Source organism: Parasteatoda tepidariorum, chromosome 5, assembly GCF_982258835.1.
Source record: "Parasteatoda tepidariorum strain Cologne lab strain chromosome 5, Ptep-v5.0, whole genome shotgun sequence".
Classification (NCBI taxonomy): domain Eukaryota; kingdom Metazoa; phylum Arthropoda; class Arachnida; order Araneae; family Theridiidae; genus Parasteatoda; species Parasteatoda tepidariorum.
The window spans coordinates 37295015-37322511 of NC_141759.1; the positions used below are offsets into that span (position 1 = coordinate 37295015).

The 27497-nt window shown below is 28.7% G+C and overlaps 1 protein-coding gene across 3 annotated transcripts in view; it reads right to left on the reverse strand.

Moving 5' to 3' along the window:
• LOC107446532 (uncharacterized) overlaps nucleotides 1-27497 on the reverse strand; it is a 149303-nt gene that overhangs the window by 64973 nt on the left and 56833 nt on the right. For 2 of the 3 annotated variants that reach the window (XM_087163686.1, XM_087163685.1), the window contains exons 12-18: nucleotides 26550-26696; nucleotides 24080-24226; nucleotides 21605-21751; nucleotides 19142-19288; nucleotides 16679-16825; nucleotides 14215-14361; nucleotides 7034-7180 (exon numbers count right to left, since the gene is read on the reverse strand). In XM_087163686.1, the coding sequence (XP_087019812.1) occupies nucleotides 7034-7180; nucleotides 14215-14361; nucleotides 16679-16825; nucleotides 19142-19288; nucleotides 21605-21751; nucleotides 24080-24226; nucleotides 26550-26696 (1029 nt within the window). The remainder of the gene's footprint in view (nucleotides 1-7033; nucleotides 7181-14214; nucleotides 14362-16678; nucleotides 16826-19141; nucleotides 19289-21604; nucleotides 21752-24079; nucleotides 24227-26549; nucleotides 26697-27497) is intronic. The other variant, XM_087163687.1, reaches the window with a different exon arrangement.

Consider the following 27497-nt stretch of genomic DNA (forward strand, 5'->3'; position numbering starts at 1 on the left):
ATAATTCTTTCGGTGAATAAATCTTTTTATGAACAAACTCATTTTCAGGGTATCCATGTTAAAACTTTAAGATGCGTCTTAAATCTAGAATCCATTATTAATAATGAAAATGCCAATAGGATTTACCAAATAATTTAACGTTTATTTTCCCTAATGATCAGCATTACGTGCCTTCTCATTTTATTTTATTTTATTTTATTTTATTTTATTTTATTTTATTTTATTTTATTTTATTTTATTTTATTTTATTTTATTTTATTTTATTTTATTTTATTTATTTATTTATTTATTTATTTATTTATTTATTTATTTTTTGTTCATTTATTTATTTATTTTATTTATTTATTTATTTTCTTTGCAATTTTTAGAATTTTTAATTTTAAGCCGCACTTATACTACGCGTTCTTTATTGTAAAGCAAAAATTAATACGTTATATGAATTATTGTATACCAGAGGAACTTTAGTCCTGCTAGCTACTTTTTAAAAAAACTATTTTTCCTATTAATACCAACAATGAGGAAGGATATTATGTTAAGATCTAACCAGTAGACCGTAGCAAATGGGCAGATATTTCCCGTAGATGTGAAATTGGACTTTTCTTTATGTTATACTTTGACATCAAAAGGATATTTTTACTTTTCATATAATTCTGCAGCCATTGAAAAAGCTTTGGTTATATTATTGTCCTCAGCATCTTGGTTAATGAAAGTTTATACGAAGCCACTTAACTACATAACTGCATATTTGATAAATGTGATAACAAGCTGTGATATCTGTTACTGCGTATATTTTATTAAAGTTGGAGTGGTGCGAAAAAAGAGTTTTCGATAATTGCAAAATACTACCCTCAAAAGTAGTATATGGATTTGTATATTACACGCAAATTTTTTCACATATCTTATCCATCATCTTCATATCAATCAAAAACCTTAAATTTTGGAATTATTTTTAAAAATATCAAATTTTTGTAAAATTTTATAAATTTGACTGATTAAAACTAAGTCCTTCTCAAATTTTCTGTATTGAATGTAATATTGCTTGTTACTTTTTTTTCTTCAGCATTTTTAATCATATGTTCCTTCATGCAATGCTCTTAAATATTGCAATTTTTTCAATTTTTACAACCATTTTCCGTATTATAGTGATGCATTGCAGATTTATTTTCACAATAAACATTTCAGATTCAGACGAAAATCAGCAAGCTATATTGAGAAGCATTGAAAGCATGGATTTTTAAGCCATCAATGGATTTCTCTTTTTGCAAAAGACCGCTGGTTACGTTATCCATTGTTTAGCTGTTTTGTGGATCAATTCATTTTTAGACTTCCTGACTCATGACAAGTGAATAGGTTAAATATATCCTCAACTCGAAATAAATAAAAGTCTCCTTTAAATGGTTATCTAAGAGAATCTATTTGTAATTAACTGTCCAGCGAGAAAATGTGTTACAATTGGGTTTAGCTAAATAACAGCGACACATTCGCACATAAAATGCAAAAAAAGTGAAATTGGAGTAGAAGTTGCTCTCAAACTTAGGAAAATTCGGTGTAAAACTTCATTTCCCGAATCGTTGCTTTGATAAAATGAGAACATAAGAAAATGCAGAAACTTTAAAAATTGTACAATCATAAAAAAATACCCATGTTTATGACTGGAATTCACGTTTTCGCAAACGAATCGGAACAACATTTTTAATCACTGCAAGCAAGTGCGTTAAATAAGAATCTTACATCAGTAAAAAATTAGTAAAGATCATTTAAAAAGATTTCTCGCTACTAGCAAACTGTAATATGAAGAAGTATAGGTTCAACTAAATTGTAAATCTTTGCGAACAGTTAATTAAAAAGATGGATAAATAGAAAATGAATCTAGCTTTAAACGACGCACATTCCAAATTTTAAGAAAGCAAGCAACAATGATCTCATTATATCAAAACATTTTAGTTAGAAAAGAAAGCAAAAAGGCGCATTCTAAAAACTTTGAAATCGATTTCAAACAAGTACCAGAAGTCTCAGGCTATCCCCCGTCTTCAACCTCAATCACACTCCAAACCATAATTAAACTTGGGGCATTTGCTAGAACATGTGCCAGATATGAAATTCCTGATAGACCTGGTCCTACCATCACGGCAGCAATACCATACGATTAACGGAGAGAAAAAACAAGGATAAAAAATGAAAGAGGAAGTTACGAAAAGGCTTTTCGATCATTGTAGACAGATGTAGAATACAATGGAAGTAAAAAAAAATAAACAAAATTTGCAGAATCAAGTAGCAGTATAGGAAGTCAAACTTCTTGACATTTGTTTTTATGTAAGAAAAAAAAAACGTTCGTCATGGTGGAGGCAAAAGTTGAACATTGCCATCACAGACCTAAACTTGAACCTTATAGAGTCTTCAAGAACTAGGAGCGAGGCAAATTGGACACACCTTTACATCAACTCCTTCAGTATCAGGTAAAAGTGATTATATTTTAAATTTTTTAAACAGTGGAGCTAGTACAATGGTAAATATTCCATTCAATGGCAAATATTTACTCAAATGCATGACCTAAGAGTTCCCTTGTCTTCTGTATTTGGTTCAAAATTAAAAGGCTACGGGGTTGAACATTAGCTGTCGTAAACCAAAAAAATTGGGTCGGCTGTTCAAAGACGGTTATAAAATAAATAAAGTGGTAAATTACGGAATAAGGTGCAAGGTATTAATTTGTCTGCTTGAAAGGAGTTCGAAAAAGTGATTGGCATCTGTAATGCTTTTTCGCACTACAAATGCCAATAGGAGTGGGTCATAGGAAAGTTTCACTAAGACATATTATGAATTACCTGAACGGTCCGACTGTGAGTTTTCAAAGATTTGTTTGGATTAATGAGCAAGAGTTTGATCAACTGTGAACACCTTTTTCTAATAATTTTCAATGATTTAGTAATTTCCTTTTCTTGATGAATGAAAGTTCATTGAGTTTACATAAGCAATTAAGACATATCTACCAACTTAATGAAGTTATCTTCTTTGAATATGAAAGCAGAGATGAGCATCCGACTCTCACGATAAATAATAATGAATAATGATTCAAAATCTTCCTTAACAATGAATAAAAATTTATGCATTAGTCAGAAATATTTTGTGTAAAGAATAAAACATTCATTATTTTCAATAATTATTCTTTATCCATTAGTCAAGAATAAGTTAATTAAACGATTCAAAAGAAAATTCACCCACTCATGAAACTTATTTACCCATAGAAAATTTCATGAAAAAAATTATTTTTAATAATTATTCCGAAGCCGTGTCAATTTTAGAATCATCTGATTTTAAAAAAAAAATCAATGAATGTATGCAATTTCTGAACTGATAAACAAAAAGGCGCTGCAAGAAGGCTAACGGACTTTTTACAGAAGCTGTGAAAACAAATTTTTCCTACAATGATATTGCTCCAAGGGACCTACTCAATAATTTCGTTATTTCCAGAATGAAATCTGTTTGATCGAAGCATATTATTCTTTGAAAATTAAAACGAGAAAAAAATTTACTTTTATTATTTATCTAAGCTTATTCTATTTATTTTATGATAGCGATATCAGGGTCAAAGACATGCAATGGAAGCCCCGTTTACTATTATACTATAAATGCATTAAATCAAATAGCTTGAATAATTTATTTTAAGCAAATTATTTAATAATTTTAAGCAAATAAGGGTGTAAAAATAAACTCGATCAAAATACTCCGAAAGTATATCCTAAAGTATATGTAGAATAAACTTCGGAATCAATAGATACAAAAATACCTTTTCAAACAACTTCAAGTAGAACGGATACGCTAACTTGTTTGAATTAGCTGTCCTTCTAACTATTTAATTTCGATTCCTGGTGCTAGGGACCATTCCATTTTCACATTCGATTTTTGAAATTTCAATTGTAAACGGAAATTTTTTATGTCCTTAAAAAATGTTAGGGTTGCAGCAAAAAAAAATTTACCGCATTGGTTTTTTTAGAAAGTAGTGAATTATTATTTTTTCAATCTAAGAACATGCGCCTACGTCTTACTTAAAACTTATTTTAATATCTAGTGAAATAATTTTATATGTTAAGTTACTAACTGGATAATCCCAAGAAACTGAAACGGAAATATAAGAACTTCATTGATTTGAAAAATAATCGATGATAATAAAAAAGACATGTTTTGAGCGTCTAATAATTAAAGTCACAAGTCTGTCAAGCCTGACAAGTCTTGAGAATGGCCGCTTATATTTGAATGCTTGAAACATGTCGACTTTTACTTCCATCTTCATATTTTTTGATGCCAGTGGAGTTTTTATCATCAATTATACAGCTTTACATTAGGGTCTAATCATTATTTTGATAAGAATTTTACCCTCGTTAAAGTAAACATATGCATTTTAATATTTTAACAGGATTCATATGGTCTTTAAAAACGTAACAGCATCAATATTGTAAAAGATATAACCATAAAATTAAAATTAACCATAACCATAATATAAAGTAACCATAAAATTAAAATTTTGAGACCAGATATCTTGAGTTAATGAAATTGATTATTTTTATCCTTTAAGTTTTTGTGCCCTCATTTCAGTATCTTAAGGACCTTACGAGTTCTATTTAAAAAGAAAGTATCGTATCAGATATTTATAAGAAAACAAAAATAATCATAGTAGCAGTATTTTGGGGTAAATGTAGCTTATCGTAATTGAAGAACATGCTGTGCGAAATTTTATGGTGAATTTGCGAAAGTAAGTTTCAGAATGTATCGAAACATAAGGATACTGTTCGCAAATCATCTTAACCCAAAGTGACCTAAATATCTAGCAGAATGAAGTGATTTTTTAAACAATGAATCCAACAATATACAACATATTATTTCAATATCTTATTTTTAAACGCAACATATTTCAAAATGCCACTTAACATTCAGCAATTCCCTGAGTTATTAAAATAAGAAACGTCGTAAACTATAGAAAACCTTATAAATGTGCGTTATAATTACTATGCAATCTACATTTTATTTTTCAAGCACTTTTTTTGTTTCTTCCATTTTTTGTATCTAGACACGTATATACCTATAATAAGTTATTTAAATTTGATTTTGGAATGCAATCATCGTATAAATATAGTAAAAACAACACAAAAAATCTAAATATTGTCAAATGAAAAAGTCAATCAGTTTCTAGATAATCAGTTTCTGTACTTTTTATAAAGATTAGTCAAAAAAAATAACAAGGGACTTTTCAAATACGTCATTTTTGAGATTTAAAAAAAATTATTAAAAATGAGACCTAAATTATTCAGTAGTATTCCGTTTCAAAGTATTTTTTCCCGTCACATTTTTGTGTACGGATGATAAATGTAAAATATTATGATTTGTTATTAAATTTTGATTTCGTTTTAAATTTATAAACTGCTGTTTGTAGAAAATGCAACACCATGAAAGAATCATCAGAATCAAATGAAATTTAATGCAGAAACGACTTGTACTGATACAAATAAATGATGAAATTTTCAAAACAAAAGAAACAAATTAAGCGTCCGAAATCAGTATTTGGTGCAGCCACCACGCGCTGCAATAAGTGCTGCTATACGACGTGGCATGGAGTCAAACAGATGTTGAATATCTGCTTGAGGAAGAGAATTCCATATCGCTTGTATGCGCAACCAAAGTTCGTCTTTGGAAACTGCAGGACGCGGATCACGAGTGAGACGCCGACCAACCATATCCCACACGTGCTCAATAGGCGACATATCCGGCGAATAAGCAGGCCAAGGAAGAAGTTGCATGCGTTGTGCTGAACAGAAGTCTCTAACAGTCCGCGCAACATGTGGGCGTGCATTATCCTGCTGAAAGATAGCTCCAGGGATGCCTTGAAGGAAAGGAACGACTTCGGGCTGTAGCACTTCACGGACGTATCTGTTGCTATTGAGATTACCCTCAATTCGTATCAAATTGGATCGTCCATGATACGAAATCGCACCCCAGACCATAACTCCGGGTGTTCGACCACTATGTCGTTCAATAATACACTCAGGAAGGCAGCGTTGACCGGCATAACGTCTAACACGAACACGGCCATCATGGGTCCACAAATTGAAGCGTGATTCATCTGAAAAGACAACTTGGTGCCAATCAGCTCGCCAGTCTCTGTGCTCAAGAGCCCACTGCCGACGCAGCCGTCGATGATCCGCCGTGAGGGGAATCCTGTATAATGGCACCCTTGCACGCAATCCACGGCGCAGCAGACGACGACGAATTGACGAAGCCGACAATTGTACACCTGTAGCAGTAGACCAATGTGCTGCCAGCTGCCTGGAGGAAGCTGTGCGATCATTCACCGCCATGCGGAGCAGGTGTCGATCATCGCGCTCTGACGTCACCTTCTGTCGTCCAGTGCCTGTTTTTCGAGTTGTTCGGTGCTCGTCGGTCCACTGCTTCCAAACTCGCATCACTGTGGAACTGTTCCGCTGCATACGAGCTGCTATTGCGCGATAGGAAAATCCTCCTTCTCGAAGGCCGATTATCCTCCCTCGTTCAAACTCCGTAAGTTGCTTGAATTTCTTATTCTTCCGTCGTGGAGGCATACTCAGGTCTCACTAAACGTTTGCCACTAACAAATAATCATAGACTATTTTCAACGTCCCGCTACAGCACTTTATTTATACGCTTTCATCATCAATTCAGAGGGCGCTGCGCGCGCCACGCACGCGCGATGGCTCTGAAACTTTATTAATTTGCATAATATCCTATAATTGACATTTGCTGCGAATTTCATTTGATTCTGATGATTCCTTCATGGTGTTGCATTTTCTACAAACAGCAGTTTATATAGATATTTATAAAAATAAAAGTGCTCAGCAATAATAAATAAAATATTTTCCATAAAAAAACTTGTTTTCATATGCTTTTTTTTTTTTAAATTTTCATACGTTTATTCAAATCTAATTATCCTTATTCCTATATTTGATTTTTATAATTAATTTCGTTCATCTGGAAAGAAATAGGTCGTGTAAATTTGTTTTATGCTTACCAACGCAATCCGCATCCTTTTGCCCTTTCTTAGCTTCGTCTACTGGTTTAAAATCTTTTTTACACTCACAAGTAAAAGTGTTGCCATTCGCTACACATTCCGTATTTTTTCCAGTACAATCAGTGACTTTGCATTCATGAGTTGCTGCTAAAAAATACAATAAAATAAAAACGCTAGTTTGATTATACATAAAAACTCACTATATAACTTTTTCTGGATTCTATCCAAAGTCTTTAATCTGAAGTTTAGAACCACCTAAACTCAAACGAGAATATTTGTCGCTGTCACTTTTAAAAGTTAAGTTCTCTCATGCCAAAACAGGTCATTACGTAATTGTTAGCGTACTTTTGAATTCTTTATTTTAAACTTACTACAAAAGTGTCCAATTTGCTCAATATTACTTATGTTTTTTATTAATGTTGCTGTCCCTAAAGATTTAGATTTAACAATTTTTCAAAATGAACGAAGGAAAAATATTCATTTCATTAACCAAGATCAGCGATGAATGCCTTTTCTCCATTATCTCAATCGTTTTCTTTGGTTTCCTGCCACATTTTAGAGTTTATGTTAAATAAAATCTATTCAAAAAGACAAAATGAATAATTAAATTATTATTTTCTAACTTTTAAGTAATTTAGTTCGTGCGATTTTGTTTCACTTTTGAGCTTTCAGGGGATTAAAGGATCAAAAATAATTTCAAAATAATTTCAGTATGATATAGCAAAAAATCAAGCAAAATGCTAGTAACTTGCATCAAATTTTTTGGGTTTTCATGCAAGATGATTGCATAAATGTCCTAAACTTAGCTGAAGTAATGATGGAATTTAGGATATGTTGATAAATAAAAGAATTTTTTTTCGTCATACTTCATTTTTTTACTACAAGTTTGAAAATATTCAATAAAATTAAACAACATTTTTAGAGAAATTCAAAATTATTGTTTTAAAACTTGGAAAAAAAATCACTAAAAGTTGCTCAATGAGCATTTAAATTAGTTGCTTTATCTTGAACATGAGCAAGCAAATTTTAAACTTTGTAGTAAATTGTAAATGGCAATTAATGAAAAAAGTCTTATTTAAATTTCTTAAAACTTTAAATATCATTAATCAACTTTCGAATCACATTCTGTACTTTTTTAAAGATTACTCAAAAAAATAAGGTACTTTTCAATTCCATCATTTCTGAGATTAAAAAAGATTTATTAAACACCACAATTATTTATTACACCACAATTATTTAGTAGCAGCGACCTTTAATGTATTTCTCCCGTCAATTTTTTCATACGGAAGATAATTGCAAACAATTATCATTTGTTATAAAATTCTGATTTTTTTTAAAATTTATATATACTATTTTGAAAGGGAAAGTGCGCAACAAAAATAAATAAAATATTTTCCATTAGAAAACGTATTTTCATTTGCTTTTTTTTTAAATTTTCATACGTTTAATCAATTCCAATTATCCTTATTCCTACATTTGATTTTTATTACAAATGGATATCGTTTTCTTTAATCTGGAAAGAAATAGGTCGTGTAAATTTGTTTTATGCTTACCAACGCAATCCGCTTCCGGTTTCCCTTTCTTATCTTCGTCTACTGGTTTAAAATCTTTTTTACACTCACAAGTGAAAGTGTTGCCATTCGCTACACATTCCGTATTTTTTCCAGTGCAATCAGTGTCTGGGCGATTCTTTCGTTACGTGTGTTACTTTTACACGACATATTTCAACTTTATCACTTATTATAATAAACTTGTTAGATATTTTTTACGTTTTTCTTAATTTGTTGTTAAATCTATATGTGTTGTAAGTTTACAAAACGAAGATTGAAGGCGCAAATTAATTTGATGTTGAAAAAAAAAATTTCGGAAATTTTGTTACGTGTGTTACCCTTTATAATGCTAGATATTTGAAACTTTGAATATATTCATTTAATTCTGTGAAGTATAAAGGCAAAAAATTAAGATATTTTCTTTTATAGAGAGATACAATATCGAAGCTGTGTTTAGTGATTTTTAAAAATTTCTTGCAACAGTAAAAACTTCTTTATTTTGGTGAAATTGGTGCGTTACGTGTGTTAACTGAACGTTACGTGTGTTACCCTCTGTGAATATTTCAACTGAGAAGTCATAAATGTTGCACTAAAACATTTATTTATTTTAATTTAGCAGAAGAAAAACAATTTATTTTAGCAAATAAAATAGTTAATGGTCTGGAAAGATGGTTGTAGCCCTTCTTTATACTGGTTTAGAGAGTAAAACATAGCAAATCTTAGGCACATCTATTCCTTCAAAATCATTTCTGTTTGGAAACAAAAATATGCATATTTTCCAATTATTTTATGCAAATATTGCATTTTAAGTTCACAAGCATGTGCATTTGCATCAATAATGTTCCCTAGATAGAGCATATGTCGTTTTAATTTCAGCTATAGGCGCACTTCTGATCAGGAGGGAACAGAAATTGACTTACTGATTATTTGTGTGCCACAATGTGCATCTATGCATCTTATTCAAGTATCTAACGATACTTATGCATAGATTTTATGCTTTGTATTACCGTTGCCATGTATTGATCTTTTCAATTAATATCTTTATTTCCTTTTGGCTAATATATAATACAGTTAGTTGTATTAGGCATGAGTTGATTGGTTAGCTTTGCAAACAACACTGGATAGCAAATAAATTTTTTTGTATAACAACACAATGATATAGATAACTTTGCTTTTTGCTTCGCTTTCAAGATTTTGTACTACACACCTATCCCATAGAAGGAACTTCTGCATGTGATATCGTAAAATATTTCCAAATTAATTTCTTTTTTTATATTTTGATTGACAAAATATGAAATAATTCAACCATATATTTATTTTTAAATTCTTAACTTGACTTATTACTATAGAAGGTTTCTGTTAGCTCATCTTCTGAAGTAGAATCGTTTTTAAACAGTCTTAAAATGAAAGTGTAGACATTGTTTCACCTTTGTCTTTGCCTTAGGAAAATATTGTAAAGGACTCTATTTTAAACTCTTTAGGAGAGTATCGTCTAAGACAACAGCTGCTGTGAATAACGGAACTGTGGCTGGATAGCATAATGCTGATTGAAATTCGTTTTGATATTCAAAAGAATATGTCTCTGCAAAGTCAACTTGAATTTCCCTGGTTTTAATGCTAGATATGTTTGTTTGGAAAGTATCACCTCGGATTCTTTTAACTCTTACGTATTATTGAAAGTTAGTCCACTTTTCAAGAGTTATTTCAAAACATTCTTCTTGCACATTTGCCATTAAATATTTTTTATTGTGAGCTATTGTCATCTTTTTCTCATCGTTACCAAACTACAATAAATGATGGTTAGAAACCTATAACAAGCAATGAGAAATTTTTGTAAGTATCAGAAGCCCCCTTCCAACAATAATTGTTCCAACAATAATTAGATCCAAAATTTCTTTTACTTTATATACATAAATACTTCTACCATCACCATGTATTGTCATAAACTAAATTTTAGCCTTCCAATTAAAGAATAAAAATTTCATGATATTTGCTTTGATTCTAAGTTTTACAGTAGCAATAAATTTTTTAGTCATAAAGCACTAAATATGGAAAATTAAACAATGTTTAGGATGCAACTGACAAAAATCAGTATAAGCCTCTCTTAGAAACATTGTTGGATAGTTCTTTCGTTTTATTGCCCGTTATTCCCCGTAATAATCCAGAGAACCAGCTCTTGTTTCAATACAAGCATAGTATAAACAATCTAACTTTTGAAGAAAATCCATTTATTAATAATTAAGTTCATCTGAAATACTTAGTGGTGAACCTTTTACATCATTATCAATCTGTTTTGAAAGTTCAAGTCTAAACTTCCATTATTTCCTTATTTTCTTTCCTTTGAAGTGCAGAATCTTATGCTCTTTTCTTTTTTTCTTCATCTTCTTATTCTTTTAAATCCAGATAAGGACATTAGTTTAAGCTTATCCATTTCATAATAATCTAGCAAATGCAGTCGAAATATTCTACTTAAACATAAACGTATAACAAATAGAAGTTTGGGAAAACAATTTCCAAAAGTTTCAAAATTATCATCTTATTATGCTGTTTTTTTATGAATGCTTATACCGACCTGATTTTACAAAAAACCACAATCTTACAATTCCGTATTTGTGGCATTGAAGTTGCGCGGCGGTTATAAAAAATGTCCGAACATGATTTAAATCTTTTATTGAAAATAAATAAATAATTAAAGTGTATAAGTACCTCTAACACATATAACAGTAACGCGCGTAACTTTTCGTTACGTGTGTTACCTTGAATAAAATTAATTATAAAATTTTAACTATTGGCAGTTTTAATTCGAGAATTTTTTCCGTTGCATATCTTGCCTTCTTAATTTATAAAACAAAAAAAATTTAAATTTTCTTTTTTACTAAAGTTTTTACAGAAAAAAATGCAAAATTATGTTACGTGTGTTACTGGGAAATTAGACTATCTTGATTAATCGACTTTCAAACAAGCAAAAAAATTTAGGCCAAATTAAAAAAATACATTAAACAATGATAAAAGAGTAAAATAGTTATATTTATTACTAAAAACTATTTTATTGCTCTTTAATATTTTAAGAACTCCATTGGAATATAACATAACAAAGAAGAGAACTCCTGTTAAAATTCATAGTGTTCCACCTTTTGTTAGAATTCACATAAATATTTTTTGTAATTCAAAAAACTATCTTAACTATTAAAAAATGTACATCTTCTAGATTCCGAAATTGTGTCATTTTTGATTTTACGATAATTTTGAAAATTTAGTCACTCAGGACCACTTTTCGTGGAATCGCCCCTTTGCATTCATGGGTTGTAGCTAAAAAATACAATAAAATAAAAAAATTGTTTGGATTATACATAAAATCTCACTATATAACTTTATCTGGAATCTTTTCAAAGTTTTTAATATGAAATTTAGAACCCCCTAAACACAAATAAGAATTTTTGTCGGAGTCACTTTTAAAAGTCAAGTTCTCTCACTCCAAAACAGGTCCTTACATAATTGTTAAAGTACTTTCAAATTCTTTATTTTAAACTTACTACAAAAGTGTCCAATTTGCTCAATATAACTTACGTTTTTCATTAATGTTGTCGTCCCTAAAGATTTCCTACCTAAAAGTTTAAGACGAAATAAAATTTAAAGCTAAGAAAGTACATATTAAAGGGCAGAAACGATTGATTAAAAGAAAAAAATCACTAAAAACTGTTCTAAATTTACATTTCTTTCTCATTAATTTAGCAAGTTCAACAGCAGCTCAGAGCTACATTATATGTTTAACAATTTTCAATTTAAACGAAGGAAAAATATTCATTTTATTAACCAAGATCAGATATTAATGCTTTTTTGTCCATTATTTTAATCGTTTTCTTTGGTTTCCTGCCACATTTTAGAGTTCACGTTAAAATAAAATCCATAAAACTAATGTGTCTCCAAGCAAGAAGTTTGTAACAATGTAGAGATATGAAACTTCCATGAGTTAGTTTTGATAACATATTATTCAAAAGCAGCATTATAACGTGCATGAATCAAATCTTAATGTATCTAAATACAATAGAATGCTGGAAAATTAAAGATTTCAATAGATATATTTCCAGCATGTATTAGGCACATTTTTCAAAATGATTCTCAATTTCTATCTCACCCAGACCAAAATACCTGCGCATTTAATTACCTAATCATATCAGTTGTTACAGCAATCCTTTTACTTTTGAACTGTAAACACTGTGAACTTGATTCTAGAATCTTTATATTCGGTTTGGATTAATGCATTATGAATAATACTTCACCTATCTAGATTAGAATGTATCTGTTTCACCGATAAAACTTAGTATTTACTAAAGTTGCTTGGTAAAATTCCGAAGTATGCTTTACTGTAATTCAAGTTTGGCCTTCTAACAAAAATAGGGCTAAAAGTAAGAGTTAGGAAAGGTTACCAGTAAGAACCTAAATCGAGAGATTTTTTTCATCAACAATGGATCCGCTTAAATTCTGTTAGTATCAATATGAGCTATCTGTGCTAAAAATATTTGTAAAACTTTCTTATTGTAAGCCTGACCGACATCACTTCACAGTCTCATCCAATTCCTCGTAAAAAATGCTTACGAAACAAACCGTCACTAATGCTTAAACTTTAAGTAGAAGCGAAATTCCTATTTTCTCCTATATCTTTCCAGGGAAATTAAAAAAAAAAAAATGAATAACTAAATTATTATTTTCTAACTTTAAAGTAATTTAGTTCGGGCGATTTTTTTTCACTTTTGAGCTTTCAGGGGATTAAAGGATCAAAAATAATTTTAAAAAAATTTCAGTATGCTATAACAAAAAATCAAGCAAAATGCTAGGAACTTGCATCAAATTTTCTGGGTTTTCATGCAAGATGATTGCGTAAATGTCCTAAATTTAGCTGAAGTAATGATTGAATTTAGGATATGTTGATAAAAAAAAGAATTTTTTTTCGTCATACTTCATTTTTTTACTACAAGTATGAAAATATTCAATAAAATTAAACAACATTTTTAGAGAAATTCAAAATTATTGTTTTAAAACTTGGACAAAAAATCACTAAAAGTCGCTCAATGAGCATTTAAATTAGTTACTTTATCTTGAACATGAGCAAGCAAATTTTAAACTTTGTAGTAAATTGTAAATGGCAATTAATGAAAAAAGTCTTATTTAAATTTCTTAAAACTTTAAATATCATTAATCAACTTTCGAATCACATTCTGTACTTTTTTAAAGATTACTCAAAAAAATAAGGTACTTTTCAATTCCATCATTTCTGAGATTAAAAAAGATTTATTAAAAGTGACACCACAATTATTTAGTAGCAGCGACCTTTAATGTATTTCTCCCGTCAATTTTTTCATACGGAAGATAATTGCAAACAATTATCATTTGTTATAAAATTCTGATTTTTTTTAAAATTTATATATACTATTTTGAAAGGGAAAGTGCGCAACAAAAATAAATAAAATATTTTCCATTAGAAAACGTATTTTCATTTGCTTTTTTTTAAAATTTTCATACGTTTAATCAATTCCAATTATCCTTATTCCTACATTTGATTTTTATTACAAATGGATATCGTTTTCTTTAATCTGGAAAGAAATAGGTCGTGTAAATTTGTTTTATGCTTACCAACGCAATCCGCTTCCGGTTTCCCTTTCTTATCTTCGTCTACTGGTTTAAAATCTTTTTTACACTCACAAGTAAAAGTGTTGCCATTCGCTACACATTCCGTATTTTTTCCAGTGCAATCAGTGTCTTTGCATTCATGGGTTGTAGCTAAAAAATACAATAAAATAAAAAAATTGTTTGGATTATACATAAAATCTCACTATATAACTTTATCTGGATTCTTTTCAAAGTTTTTAATATGAAATTTAGAACCCCCTAAACTCAAATAAGAATTTTTGTCGGAGTCACTTTTAAAAGTCACGTTCTCTCACTCCAAAACAGGTCCTTACATAATTGTTAAAGTACTTTCAAATTCTTTATTTTAAACTTACTACAAAAGTGTCCAATTTGCTCAATATAACTTACGTTTTTCATTAATGTTGTCGTCCCTAAAGATTTCCTACCTAAAAGTTTAAGACGAAATAAAATTTAAAGAAAGTACACATTAAAGGGCAGAAACGATTGATTAAAAGAAAAAAATCACTAAAAACTGTTCTAAATTTACATTTCTTTCTCATTAATTTAGCAAGTTCAACAGCAGCTCAGAGCTACATTATATGTTTAACAATTTTCAATTTAAACGAAAGAAAAATATTCATTTTATTAACCAAGATCAGATATTAATACTTTTTTGTCCATTATTTTAATCGTTTTCTTTGGTTTCCTGCCACATTTTAGAGTTCACGTTAAAATAAAATCCATAAAACTAATGTGTCTCCAAGCAAGAAGTTTGTAACAATGTATAGATATGAAACTTCCATGAGTTAGTTTTGATAACATATTATTCAAAAGTAGCATTATAACGTGCATGAATCAAATCTTAATGTATCTAAATACAATAGAATGCTGGAAAATTAAAGATTTCAGTAGATATATTTCCAGCATGTATTAGGCACATTTTTCAAAATGATTCTCAATTTCTATCTCATCCAGACCAAAATACCTGCGCTGTTTATTACCTAATCATATCAGTTGTTACAGGAATCCTTTTACTTTTGAACTGTAAACTCTGTGAACTTGATTCTAGAATCTTTATATTCGGTTTGGATTAATGCATTATGAATAATACTTCACCTATCTAGATTAGAATGTATCTGTTTCACCGATAAAACTTAGTATTTACTAAAGTTGCTTGGTAAAATTCCGAAGTATGCTTTACTGTAATTCAAGTTTGGCTTTTTATCAAAAATAGGGCTAAAAATAAGAGTTAGGAAAGGTTACCAGTAAGAACCTAAATCGAGAGATTTTTTTCATCAACAATGGATCCGCTTAAATTCTGTTAGTATCAATATGAGCTATCTGTGCTAAAAATATTTGTAAAACTTTCTTATTATAAGCCAGACCGACATCACTTCAGCCTCATCCAATTCCTCGTAAAAAAGGCTTACGAAACAAACTGTCACTAATGCTTAAACTTTAAGTAGAAGCGAAATTCCTATTTTCTCCTATATCTTTCCAGGGAAATTTAAAAAAAAAACAAAATGAATAACTAAATTATTATTTTCTAACTTTTAAGTAATTTAGTTCGGGCGATTTTTTTCAATTTTGAGCTTTCAGGGGATTAAAGGATCAAAAATAATTTTAAAAAAATTTCAGTATGCTATAGCAAAAAATCAAGCAAAAAGCTAGGAACTTGCATCAAATTTTTTGGGTTTTCATGCGAGATGATTGCATAAATGTCCTAAATTTAGCTGAAGTAATGATGGAATTTAGGATATGTTGATAAATAAAAGAATTTTTTTTCGTCATACTTCATTTTTTTACTACAAGTTTGAAAATATTCAATAAAATTAAACAACATTTTTAGAGAAATTCAAAATTATTGTTTTAAAACTTGGAAAAAAAATCACTAAAAGTCGCTCAATGAGCATTTAAATTAGTTGCTTTATCTTGAACATGAGCAAGCAAATTTTAAACTTTGTAGTAAATTGTAAATGGCAATTAATGAAAAAAGTCTTATTTAAATTTCTTAAATTTTTAAATATCATTAATCAACTTTCGAATCACATTCTGTACTTTTTTAAAGATTACTCAAAAAAATAAGGTACTTTTCAATTCCATCATTTCTGAGATTAAAAAAGATTTATTAAAAGTGACACCACAATTATTTAGTAGCAGCGACCTTTAATGTATTTCTCCCGTCAATTTTTTCATACGGAAGATAATTGCAAACAATTATCATTTGTTATAAAATTCTGATTTTTTTTAAAATTTATATATACTATTTTGAAAGGGAAAGTGCGTAACAAAAATAAATAAAATATTTTCCATTAGAAAACGTATTTTCATTTGCTTTTTTTTTAAATTTTCATACGTTTAATCAATTCCAATTATCCTTATTCCTACATTTGATTTTTATTACAAATGGATATCGTTTTCTTTAATCTGGAAAGAAATAGGTCGTGTAAATTTGTTTTATGCTTACCAACGCAATCCGCTTCCGGTTTCCCTTTCTTATCTTCGTCTACTGGTTTAAAATCTTTTTTACACTCACAAGTAAAAGTGTTGCCATTCGCTACACATTCCGTATTTTTTCCAGTGCAATCAGTGTCTTTGCATTCATGGGTTGTAGCTAAAAAATACAATAAAATAAAAAAATTGTTTGGATTATACATAAAATCTCACTATATAACTTTATCTGGATTCTTTTCAAAGTTTTTAATATGAAATTTAGAACCCCTTAAACTCAAATAAGAATTTTTGTCGGAGTCACTTTTAAAAGTCACGTTCTCTCACTCCAAAACAGGTCCTTACATAATTGTTAAAGTACTTTCAAATTCTTTATTTTAAACTTACTACAAAAGTGTCCAATTTGCTCAATATAACTTACGTTTTTCATTAATGTTGTCGTCCCTAAAGATTTCCTACCTAAAAGTTTAAGACGAAATAAAATTTAAAGAAAGTACACATTAAAGGGCAGAAACGATTGATTAAAAGAAAAAAATCACTAAAAACTGTTCTAAATTTACATTTCTTTCTCATTAATTTAGCAAGTTCAACAGCAGCTCAGAGCTACATTATATGTTTAACAATTTTCAATTTAAACGAAGGAAAAATATTCATTTTATTAACCAAGATCAGATATTAATACTTTTTTGTCCATTATTTTAATCGTTTTCTTTGGTTTCCTGCCACATTTTAGAGTTCACGTTAAAATAAAATCCATAAAACTAATGCGTCTCCAAGCAAGAAGTTTGTAACAATGTATAGATATGAAACTTCCATGAGTTAGTTTTGATAACATATTATTCAAAAGTAGCATTATAACGTGCATGAATCAAATCTTAATGTATCTAAATACAATAGAATGCTGGAAAATTAAAGATTTCAGTAGATATATTTCCAGCATGTATTAGGCACATTTTTCAAAATGATTCTCAATTTCTATCTCATCCAGACCAAAATACCTGCGCTGTTTATTACCTAATCATATCAGTTGTTACAGGAATCCTTTTACTTTTGAACTGTAAACTCTGTGAACTTGATTCTAGAATCTTTATATTCGGTTTGGATTAATGCATTATGAATAATACTTCACCTATCTAGATTAGAATGTATCTGTTTCACCGATAAAACTTAGTATTTACTAAAGTTGCTTGGTAAAATTCCGAAGTATGCTTTACTGTAATTCAAGTTTGGCTTTTTATCAAAAATAGGGCTAAAAATAAGAGTTAGGAAAGGTTACCAGTAAGAACCTAAATCGAGAGATTTTTTTCATCAACAATGGATCCGCTTAAATTCTGTTAGTATCAATATGAGCTATCTGTGCAAAAAATATTTGTAAAACTTTCTTATTATAAGCCAGACCGACATCACTTCAGCCTCATCCAATTCCTCGTAAAAAAGGCTTACGAAACAAACCGTCACTAATGCTTAAACTTTAAGTAGAAGCGAAATTCCTATTTTCTCCTATATCTTTCCAGGGAAATTTAAAAAAAAACAAAATGAATAACTAAATTATTATTTTCTAACTTTTAAATAATTTAGTTCGGGCGATTTTTTTCAATTTTGAGCTTTCAGGGGATTAAAGGATCAAAAATAATTTTAAAAAAATTTCAGTATGCTATAGCAAAAAATCAAGCAAAAAGCTAGGAACTTGCATCAAATTTTTTGGGTTTTCATGCGAGATGATTGCATAAATGTCCTAAATTTAGCTGAAGTAATGATGGAATTTAGGATATGTTGATAAATAAAAGAATTTTTTTTCGTCATACTTCATTTTTTTACTACAAGTTTGAAAATATTCAATAAAATTAAACAACATTTTTAGAGAAATTCAAAATTATTGTTTTAAAACTTGGAAAAAAAATCACTAAAAGTCGCTCAATGAGCATTTAAATTAGTTGCTTTATCTTGAACATGAGCAAGCAAATTTTAAACTTTGTAGTAAATTGTAAATGGCAATTAATGAAAAAAGTCTTATTTAAATTTCTTAAATTTTTAAATATCATTAATCAACTTTCGAATCACATTCTGTACTTTTTTAAAGATTACTCAAAAAAATAAGGTACTTTTCAATTCCATCATTTCTGAGATTAAAAAAGATTTATTAAAAGTGACACCACAATTATTTAGTAGCAGCGACCTTTAATGTATTTCTCCCGTCAATTTTTTCATACGGAAGATAATTGCAAACAATTATCATTTGTTATAAAATTCTGATTTTTTTTAAAATTTATATATACTATTTTGAAAGGGAAAGTGCGTAACAAAAATAAATAAAATATTTTCCATTAGAAAACGTATTTTCATTTGCTTTTTTTTTAAATTTTCATACGTTTAATCAATTCCAATTATCCTTATTCCTACATTTGATTTTTATTACAAATGGATATCGTTTTCTTTAATCTGGAAAGAAATAGGTCGTGTAAATTTGTTTTATGCTTACCAACGCAATCCGCTTCCGGTTTCCCTTTCTTATCTTCGTCTACTGGTTTAAAATCTTTTTTACACTCACAAGTAAAAGTGTTGCCATTCGCTACACATTCCGTATTTTTTCCAGTGCAATCAGTGTCTTTGCATTCATGGGTTGTAGCTAAAAAATACAATAAAATAAAAAAATTGTTTGGATTATACATAAAATCTCACTATATAACTTTATCTGGATTCTTTTCAAAGTTTTTAATATGAAATTTAGAACCCCTTAAACTCAAATAAGAATTTTTGTCGGAGTCACTTTTAAAAGTCACGTTCTCTCACTCCAAAACAGGTCCTTACATAATTGTTAAAGTACTTTCAAATTCTTTATTTTAAACTTACTACAAAAGTGTCCAATTTGCTCAATATAACTTACGTTTTTCATTAATGTTGTCGTCCCTAAAGATTTCCTACCTAAAAGTTTAAGACAAAATAAAATTTAAAGAAAGTACACATTAAAGGGCAGAAACGATTGATTAAAAGAAAAAAATCACTAAAAACTGTTCTAAATTTACATTTCTTTCTCATTAATTTAGCAAGTTCAACAGCAGCTCAGAGCTACATTATATGTTTAACAATTTTCAATTTAAACGAAGGAAAAATATTCATTTTATTAACCAAGATCAGATATTAATACTTTTTTGTCCATTATTTTAATCGTTTTCTTTGGTTTCCTGCCACATTTTAGAGTTCACGTTAAAATAAAATCCATAAAACTAATGCGTCTCCAAGCAAGAAGTTTGTAACAATGTATAGATATGAAACTTCCATGAGTTAGTTTTGATAACATATTATTCAAAAGTAGCATTATAACGTGCATGAATCAAATCTTAATGTATCTAAATACAATAGAATGCTGGAAAATTAAAGATTTCAGTAGATATATTTCCAGCATGTATTAGGCACATTTTTCAAAATGATTCTCAATTTCTATCTCATCCAGACCAAAATACCTGCGCTGTTTATTACCTAATCATATCAGTTGTTACAGGAATCCTTTTACTTTTGAACTGTAAACTCTGTGAACTTGATTCTAGAATCTTTATATTCGGTTTGGATTAATGCATTATGAATAATACTTCACCTATCTAGATTAGAATGTATCTGTTTCACCGATAAAACTTAGTATTTACTAAAGTTGTTTGGTAAAATTCCGAAGTATGCTTTACTGTAATTCAAGTTTGGCTTTTTATCAAAAATAGGGCTAAAAATAAGAGTTAGGAAAGGTTACCAGTAAGAACCTAAATCGAGAGATTTTTTTCATCAACAATGGATCCGCTTAAATTCTGTTAGTATCAATATGAGCTATCTGTGCAAAAAATATTTGTAAAACTTTCTTATTATAAGCCAGACCGACATCACTTCAGCCTCATCCAATTCCTCGTAAAAAAGGCTTACGAAACAAACCGTCACTAATGCTTAAACTTTAAGTAGAAGCGAAATTCCTATTTTCTCCTATATCTTTCCAGGGAAATTTAAAAAAAAACAAAATGAATAACTAAATTATTATTTTCTAACTTTTAAGTAATTTAGTTCGGGCGATTTTTTTCAATTTTGAGCTTTCAGGGGATTAAAGGATCAAAAATAATTTTAAAAAAATTTCAGTATGCTATAGCAAAAAATCAAGCAAAAAGCTAGGAACTTGCATCAAATTTTTTGGGTTTTCATGCGAGATGATTGCATAAATGTCCTAAATTTAGCTGAAGTAATGATGGAATTTAGGATATGTTGATAAATAAAAGAATTTTTTTTCGTCATACTTCATTTTTTTACTACAAGTTTGAAAATATTCAATAAAATTAAACAACATTTTTAGAGAAATTCAAAATTATTGTTTTAAAACTTGGAAAAAAAATCACTAAAAGTCGCTCAATGAGCATTTAAATTAGTTGCTTTATCTTGAACATGAGCAAGCAAATTTTAAACTTTGTAGTAAATTGTAAATGGCAATTAATGAAAAAAGTCTTATTTAAATTTCTTAAATTTTTAAATATCATTAATCAACTTTCGAATCACATTCTGTACTTTTTTAAAGATTACTCAAAAAAATAAGGTACTTTTCAATTCCATCATTTCTGAGATTAAAAAAGATTTATTAAAAGTGACACCACAATTATTTAGTAGCAGCGACCTTTAATGTATTTCTCCCGTCAATTTTTTCATACGGAAGATAATTGCAAACAATTATCATTTGTTATAAAATTCTGATTTTTTTTAAAATTTATATATACTATTTTGAAAGGGAAAGTGCGTAACAAAAATAAATAAAATATTTTCCATTAGAAAACGTATTTTCATTTGCTTTTTTTTTAAATTTTCATACGTTTAATCAATTCCAATTATCCTTATTCCTACATTTGATTTTTATTACAAATGGATATCGTTTTCTTTAATCTGGAAAGAAATAGGTCGTGTAAATTTGTTTTATGCTTACCAACGCAATCCGCTTCCGGTTTCCCTTTCTTATCTTCGTCTACTGGTTTAAAATCTTTTTTACACTCACAAGTGAAAGTGTTGCCATTCGCTACACATTCCGTATTTTTTCCAGTGCAATCAGTGTCTTTGCATTCATGGGTTGTAGCTAAAAAATACAATAAAATAAAAAAATTGTTTGGATTATACATAAAATCTCACTATATAACTTTATCTGGTTTCTTTTCAAAGTTTTTAATATGAAATTTAGAACCCCCTAAACTCAAATAAGAATTTTTGTCGGAGTCACTTTTCAAAGTCAAGTTCTCTCACTCCAAAACAGGTCCTTACATAATTGTTAAAGTACTTTCAAATTCTTTATTTTAAACTTACTACAAAAGTGTCCAATTTGCTCAATATAACTTACGTTTTTCATTAATGTTGTCGTCCCTAAAGATTTCCTACCTAAAAGTTTAAGACGAAATAAAATTTAAAGCTAAGAAAGTACATATTAAAGGGCAGAAACGATTGATTAAAAGAAAAAAATCACTAAAAACTGTTCTAAATTTACATTTCTTTCTCATTAATTTAGCAAGTTCAACAGCAGCTCAGAGCTACATTATATGTTTAACAATTTTCAATTTAAACGAAGGAAAAATATTCATTTTATTAACCAAGATCAGATATTAATGCTTTTTTGTCCATTATTTTAATCGTTTTCTTTGGTTTCCTGCCACATTTTAGAGTTCATGTTAAAATAAAATCCATAAAACTAATGTGTCTCCAAGCAAGAAGTTTGTAACAATGTAGAGATATGAAACTTCCATGAGTTAGTTTTGATAACATATTATTCAAAAGTAGCATTATAACGTGCATGAATCAAATCTTAATGTATCTAAATACAATAGAATGCTGGAAAATTAAAGATTTCAGTAGATATATTTCCAGCATGTATTAGGCACATTTTTCAAAATGATTCTCAATTTCTATCTCACCCAGACCAAAATACCTGCGCATTTAATTACCTAATCATAACAGTTGTTACAGCAATCCTTTTACTTTTGAACTGTAAACACTGTGAACTTGATTCTAGAATCTTTATATTCGGTTTGGATTAATGCATTATGAATAATACTTCACCTATCTAGATTAGAATGTATCTGTTTCACCGATAAAACTTAGTATTTACTAAAGTTGCTTGGTAAAATTCCGAAGTATGCTTTACTGTAATTCAAGTTTGGCCTTCTAACAAAAATAGGGCTAAAAGTAAGAGTTAGGAAAGGTTACCAGTAAGAACCTAAATCGAGAGATTTTTTTCATCAACAATGGATCCGCTTAAATTCTGTTAGTATCAATAAGAGCTATCTGTGCTAAAAATATTTGTAAAACTTTCTTATTGTAAGCCTGACCGACATCACTTCACAGTCTCATCCAATTCCTCGTAAAAAATGCTTACAAAACAAACCGTCACTAATGCTTAAACTTTAAGTAGAAGCGAAATTCCTATTTTCTCCTATATCTTTCCAGGGAAATTCAAAAAAAAAAAAAAAAAATGAATAACTAAATTATTATTTTCTAACTTTAAAGTAATTTAGTTCGGGCGATTTTTTTTCACTTTTGAGCTTTCAGGGGATTAAAGGATCAAAAATAATTTTAAAAAAATTTCAGTATGCTATAACAAAAAATCAAGCAAAATGCTAGGAACTTGCATCAAATTTTCTGGGTTTTCATGCAAGATGACTGCGTAAATGTCCTAAATTTAGCTGAAGTAATGATTGAATTTAGGATATGTTGATAAAAAAAAGAATTTTTTTTCGTCATACTTCATTTTTTTACTACAAGTTTGAAAATATTCAATAAAATTAAACAACATTTTTAGAGAAATTCAAAATTATTGTTTTAAAACTTGGAAAAAAAATCACTAAAAGTCGCTCAATGAGCATTTAAATTAGTTGCTTTATCTTGAACATGAGCAAGCAAATTTTAAACTTTGTAGTAAATTTTAAATGGCAATTAATGAAAAAAGTCTTATTTAAATTTCTTAAAACTTTAAATATCATTAATCAACTTTCAAATCACATTCTGTACTTTTTTAAAGATTACTCAAAAAAATAAGGTACTTTTCAATTCCATCATTTCTGAGATTAAAAAAGATTTATTAAAAGTGACACCACAATTATTTAGTAGCAGCGACCTTTAATGTATTTCTCCCGTCAATTTTTTCATACGGAAGATAATTGCAAACAATTATCATTTGTTATAAAATTCTGATTTTTTTTAAAATTTATATATACTATTTTGAAAGGGAAAGTGCGCAACAAAAATAAATAAAATATTTTCCATTAGAAAACGTATTTTCATTTGCTTTTTTTTTAAATTTTCACACGTTTAATCAATTCCAATTATCCTTATTCCTACATTTGATTTTTATTACAAATGGATATCGTTTTCTTTAATCTGGAAAGAAATAGGTCGTGTAAATTTGTTTTATGCTTACCAACGCAATCCGCTTCCGGTTTCCCTTTCTTATCTTCGTCTACTGGTTTAAAATCTTTTTTACACTCACAAGTAAAAGTGTTGCCATTCGCTACACATTCCGTATTTTTTCCAGTGCAATCAGTGTCTTTGCATTCATGGGTTGTAGCTAAAAAATACAATAAAATAAAAAAATTGTTTGGATTATACATAAAATCTCACTATATAACTTTATCTGGATTCTTTTCAAAGTTTTTAATATGAAATTTAGAACCCCTTAAACTCAAATAAGAATTTTTGTCGGAGTCACTTTTAAAAGTCACGTTCTCTCACTCCAAAACAGGTCCTTACATAATTGTTAAAGTACTTTCAAATTCTTTATTTTAAACTTACTACAAAAGTGTCCAATTTGCTCAATATAACTTACGTTTTTCATTAATGTTGTCGTCCCTAAAGATTTCCTACCTAAAAGTTTAAGACGAAATAAAATTTAAAGCTAAGAAAGTACATATTAAAGGGCAGAAACGATTGATTAAAAGAAAAAAATCACTAAAAACTGTTCTAAATTTACATTTCTTTCTCATTAATTTAGCAAGTTCAACAGCAGCTCAGAGCTACATTATATGTTTAACAATTTTCAATTTAAACGAAGGAAAAATATTCATTTTATTAACCAAGATCAGATATTAATGCTTTTTTGTCCATTATTTTAATCGTTTTCTTTGGTTTCCTGCCACATTTTAGAGTTCACGTTAAAATAAAATCCATAAAACTAATGCGTCTCCAAGCAAGAAGTTTGTAACAATGTATAGATATGAAACTTCCATGAGTTAGTTTTGATAACATATTATTCAAAAGTAGCATTATAACGTGCATGAATCAAATCTTAATGTATCTAAATACAATAGAATGCTGGAAAATTAAAGATTTCAGTAGATATATTTCCAGCATGTATTAGGCACATTTTTCAAAATGATTCTCAATTTCTATCTCATCCAGACCAAAATACCTGCGCTGTTTATTACCTAATCATATCAGTTGTTACAGGAATCCTTTTACTTTTGAACTGTAAACTCTGTGAACTTGATTCTAGAATCTTTATATTCGGTTTGGATTAATGCATTATGAATAATACTTCACCTATCTAGATTAGAATGTATCTGTTTCAAAGATAAAACTTAGTATTTACTAAAGTTGCTTGGTAAAATTCCGAAGTACGCTTTACTGTAATTCAAGTTTGGCTTTTTATCAAAAATAGGGCTAAAAATAAGAGTTAGGAAAGGTTACCAGTAAGAACCTAAATCGAGAGATTTTTTTCATCAACAATGGATCCGCTTAAATTCTGTTAGTATCAATATGAGCTATCTGTGCAAAAAATATTTGTAAAACTTTCTTATTATAAGCCTGACCGACATCACTTCAGCCTCATCCAATTCCTCGTAAAAAATGCTTACGAAACAAACCGTCACTAATGCTTAAACTTTAAGTAGAAGCGAAATTCCTATTTTCTCCTATATCTTTCCAGGGAAATTTAAAAAAAAAAACAAAATGAATAACTAAATTATTATTTTCTAACTTTTAAGTAATTTAGTTCGGGCGATTTTTTTCAATTTTGAGCTTTCAGGGGATTAAAGGATCAAAAATAATTTTAAAAAAATTTCAGTATGCTATAGCAAAAAATCAAGCAAAAAGCTAGGAACTTGCATCAAATTTTTTGGGTTTTCATGCGAGATGATTGCATAAATGTCCTAAATTTAGCTGAAGTAATGATGGAATTTAGGATATGTTGATAAATAAAAGAATTTTTTTTCGTCATACTTCATTTTTTTACTACAAGTTTGAAAATATTCAATAAAATTAAACAACATTTTTAGAGAAATTCAAAATTATTGTTTTAAAACTTGGAAAAAAAATCACTAAAAGTCGCTCAATGAGCATTTAAATTAGTTGCTTTATCTTGAACATGAGCAAGCAAATTTTAAACTTTGTAGTAAATTGTAAATGGCAATTAATGAAAAAAGTCTTATTTAAATTTCTTAAAACTTTAAATATCATTAATCAACTTTCGAATCACATTCTGTACTTTTTTAAAGATTACTCAAAAAAATAAGGTACTTTTCAATTCCATCATTTCTGAGATTAAAAAAGATTTATTAAAAGTGACACCACAATTATTTAGTAGCAGCGACCTTTAATGTATTTCTCCCGTCAATTTTTTCATACGGAAGATAATTGCAAACAATTATCATTTGTTATAAAATTCTGATTTTTTTTAAAATTTATATATACTATTTTGAAAGGGAAAGTGCGCAACAAAAATAAATAAAATATTTTCCATTAGAAAACGTATTTTCATTTGCTTTTTTTTTAAATTTTCATACGTTTAATCAATTCCAATTATCCTTATTCCTACATTTGATTTTTATTACAAATGGATATCGTTTTCTTTAATCTGGAAAGAAATAGGTCGTGTAAATTTCTTTTATGCTTACCAACGCAATCCGCTTCCGGTTTCCCTTTCTTATCTTCGTCTACTGGTTTAAAATTTTTTTTACACTCACAAGTAAAAGTGTTGCCATTCGCTACACATTCCGTATTTTTTCCAGTGCAATCAGTGTCTTTGCATTCATGGGTTGTAGCTAAAAAATACAATAAAATAAAAAAATTGTTTGGATTATACATAAAATCTCACTATATAACTTTATCTGGATTCTTTTCAAAGTTTTTAATATGAAATTTAGAACCCCTTAAACTCAAATAAGAATTTTTGTCGGAGTCACTTTTAAAAGTCACGTTCTCTCACTCCAAAACAGGTCCTTACATAATTGTTAAAGTACTTTCAAATTCTTTATTTTAAACTTACTACAAAAGTGTCCAATTTGCTCAATATAACTTACGTTTTTCATTAATGTTGTCGTCCCTAAAGATTTCCTACCTAAAAGTTTAAGACGAAATAAAATTTAAAGAAAGTACACATTAAAGGGCAGAAACGATTGATTAAAAGAAAAAAATCACTAAAAACTGTTCTAAATTTACATTTCTTTCTCATTAATTTAGCAAGTTCAACAGCAGCTCAGAGCTACATTATATGTTTAACAATTTTCAATTTAAACGAAGGAAAAATATTCATTTTATTAACCAAGATCAGATATTAATGCTTTTTTGTCCATTATTTTAATCGTTTTCTTTGGTTTCCTGCCACATTTTAGAGTTCACGTTAAAATAAAATCCATAAAACTAATGTGTCTCCAAGCAAGAAGCTTGTAACAATGTATAGATATGAAACTTCCATGAGTTAGTTTTGATAACATATTATTCAAAAGTAGCATTATAATTTGCATGAATCAAATCTGAATGTATCTAAATACAATAGAATGCTGGAAAATTAAAGATTTCAGTAGATATATTTCCAGCATGTATTAGGCACATTTTTCAAAATG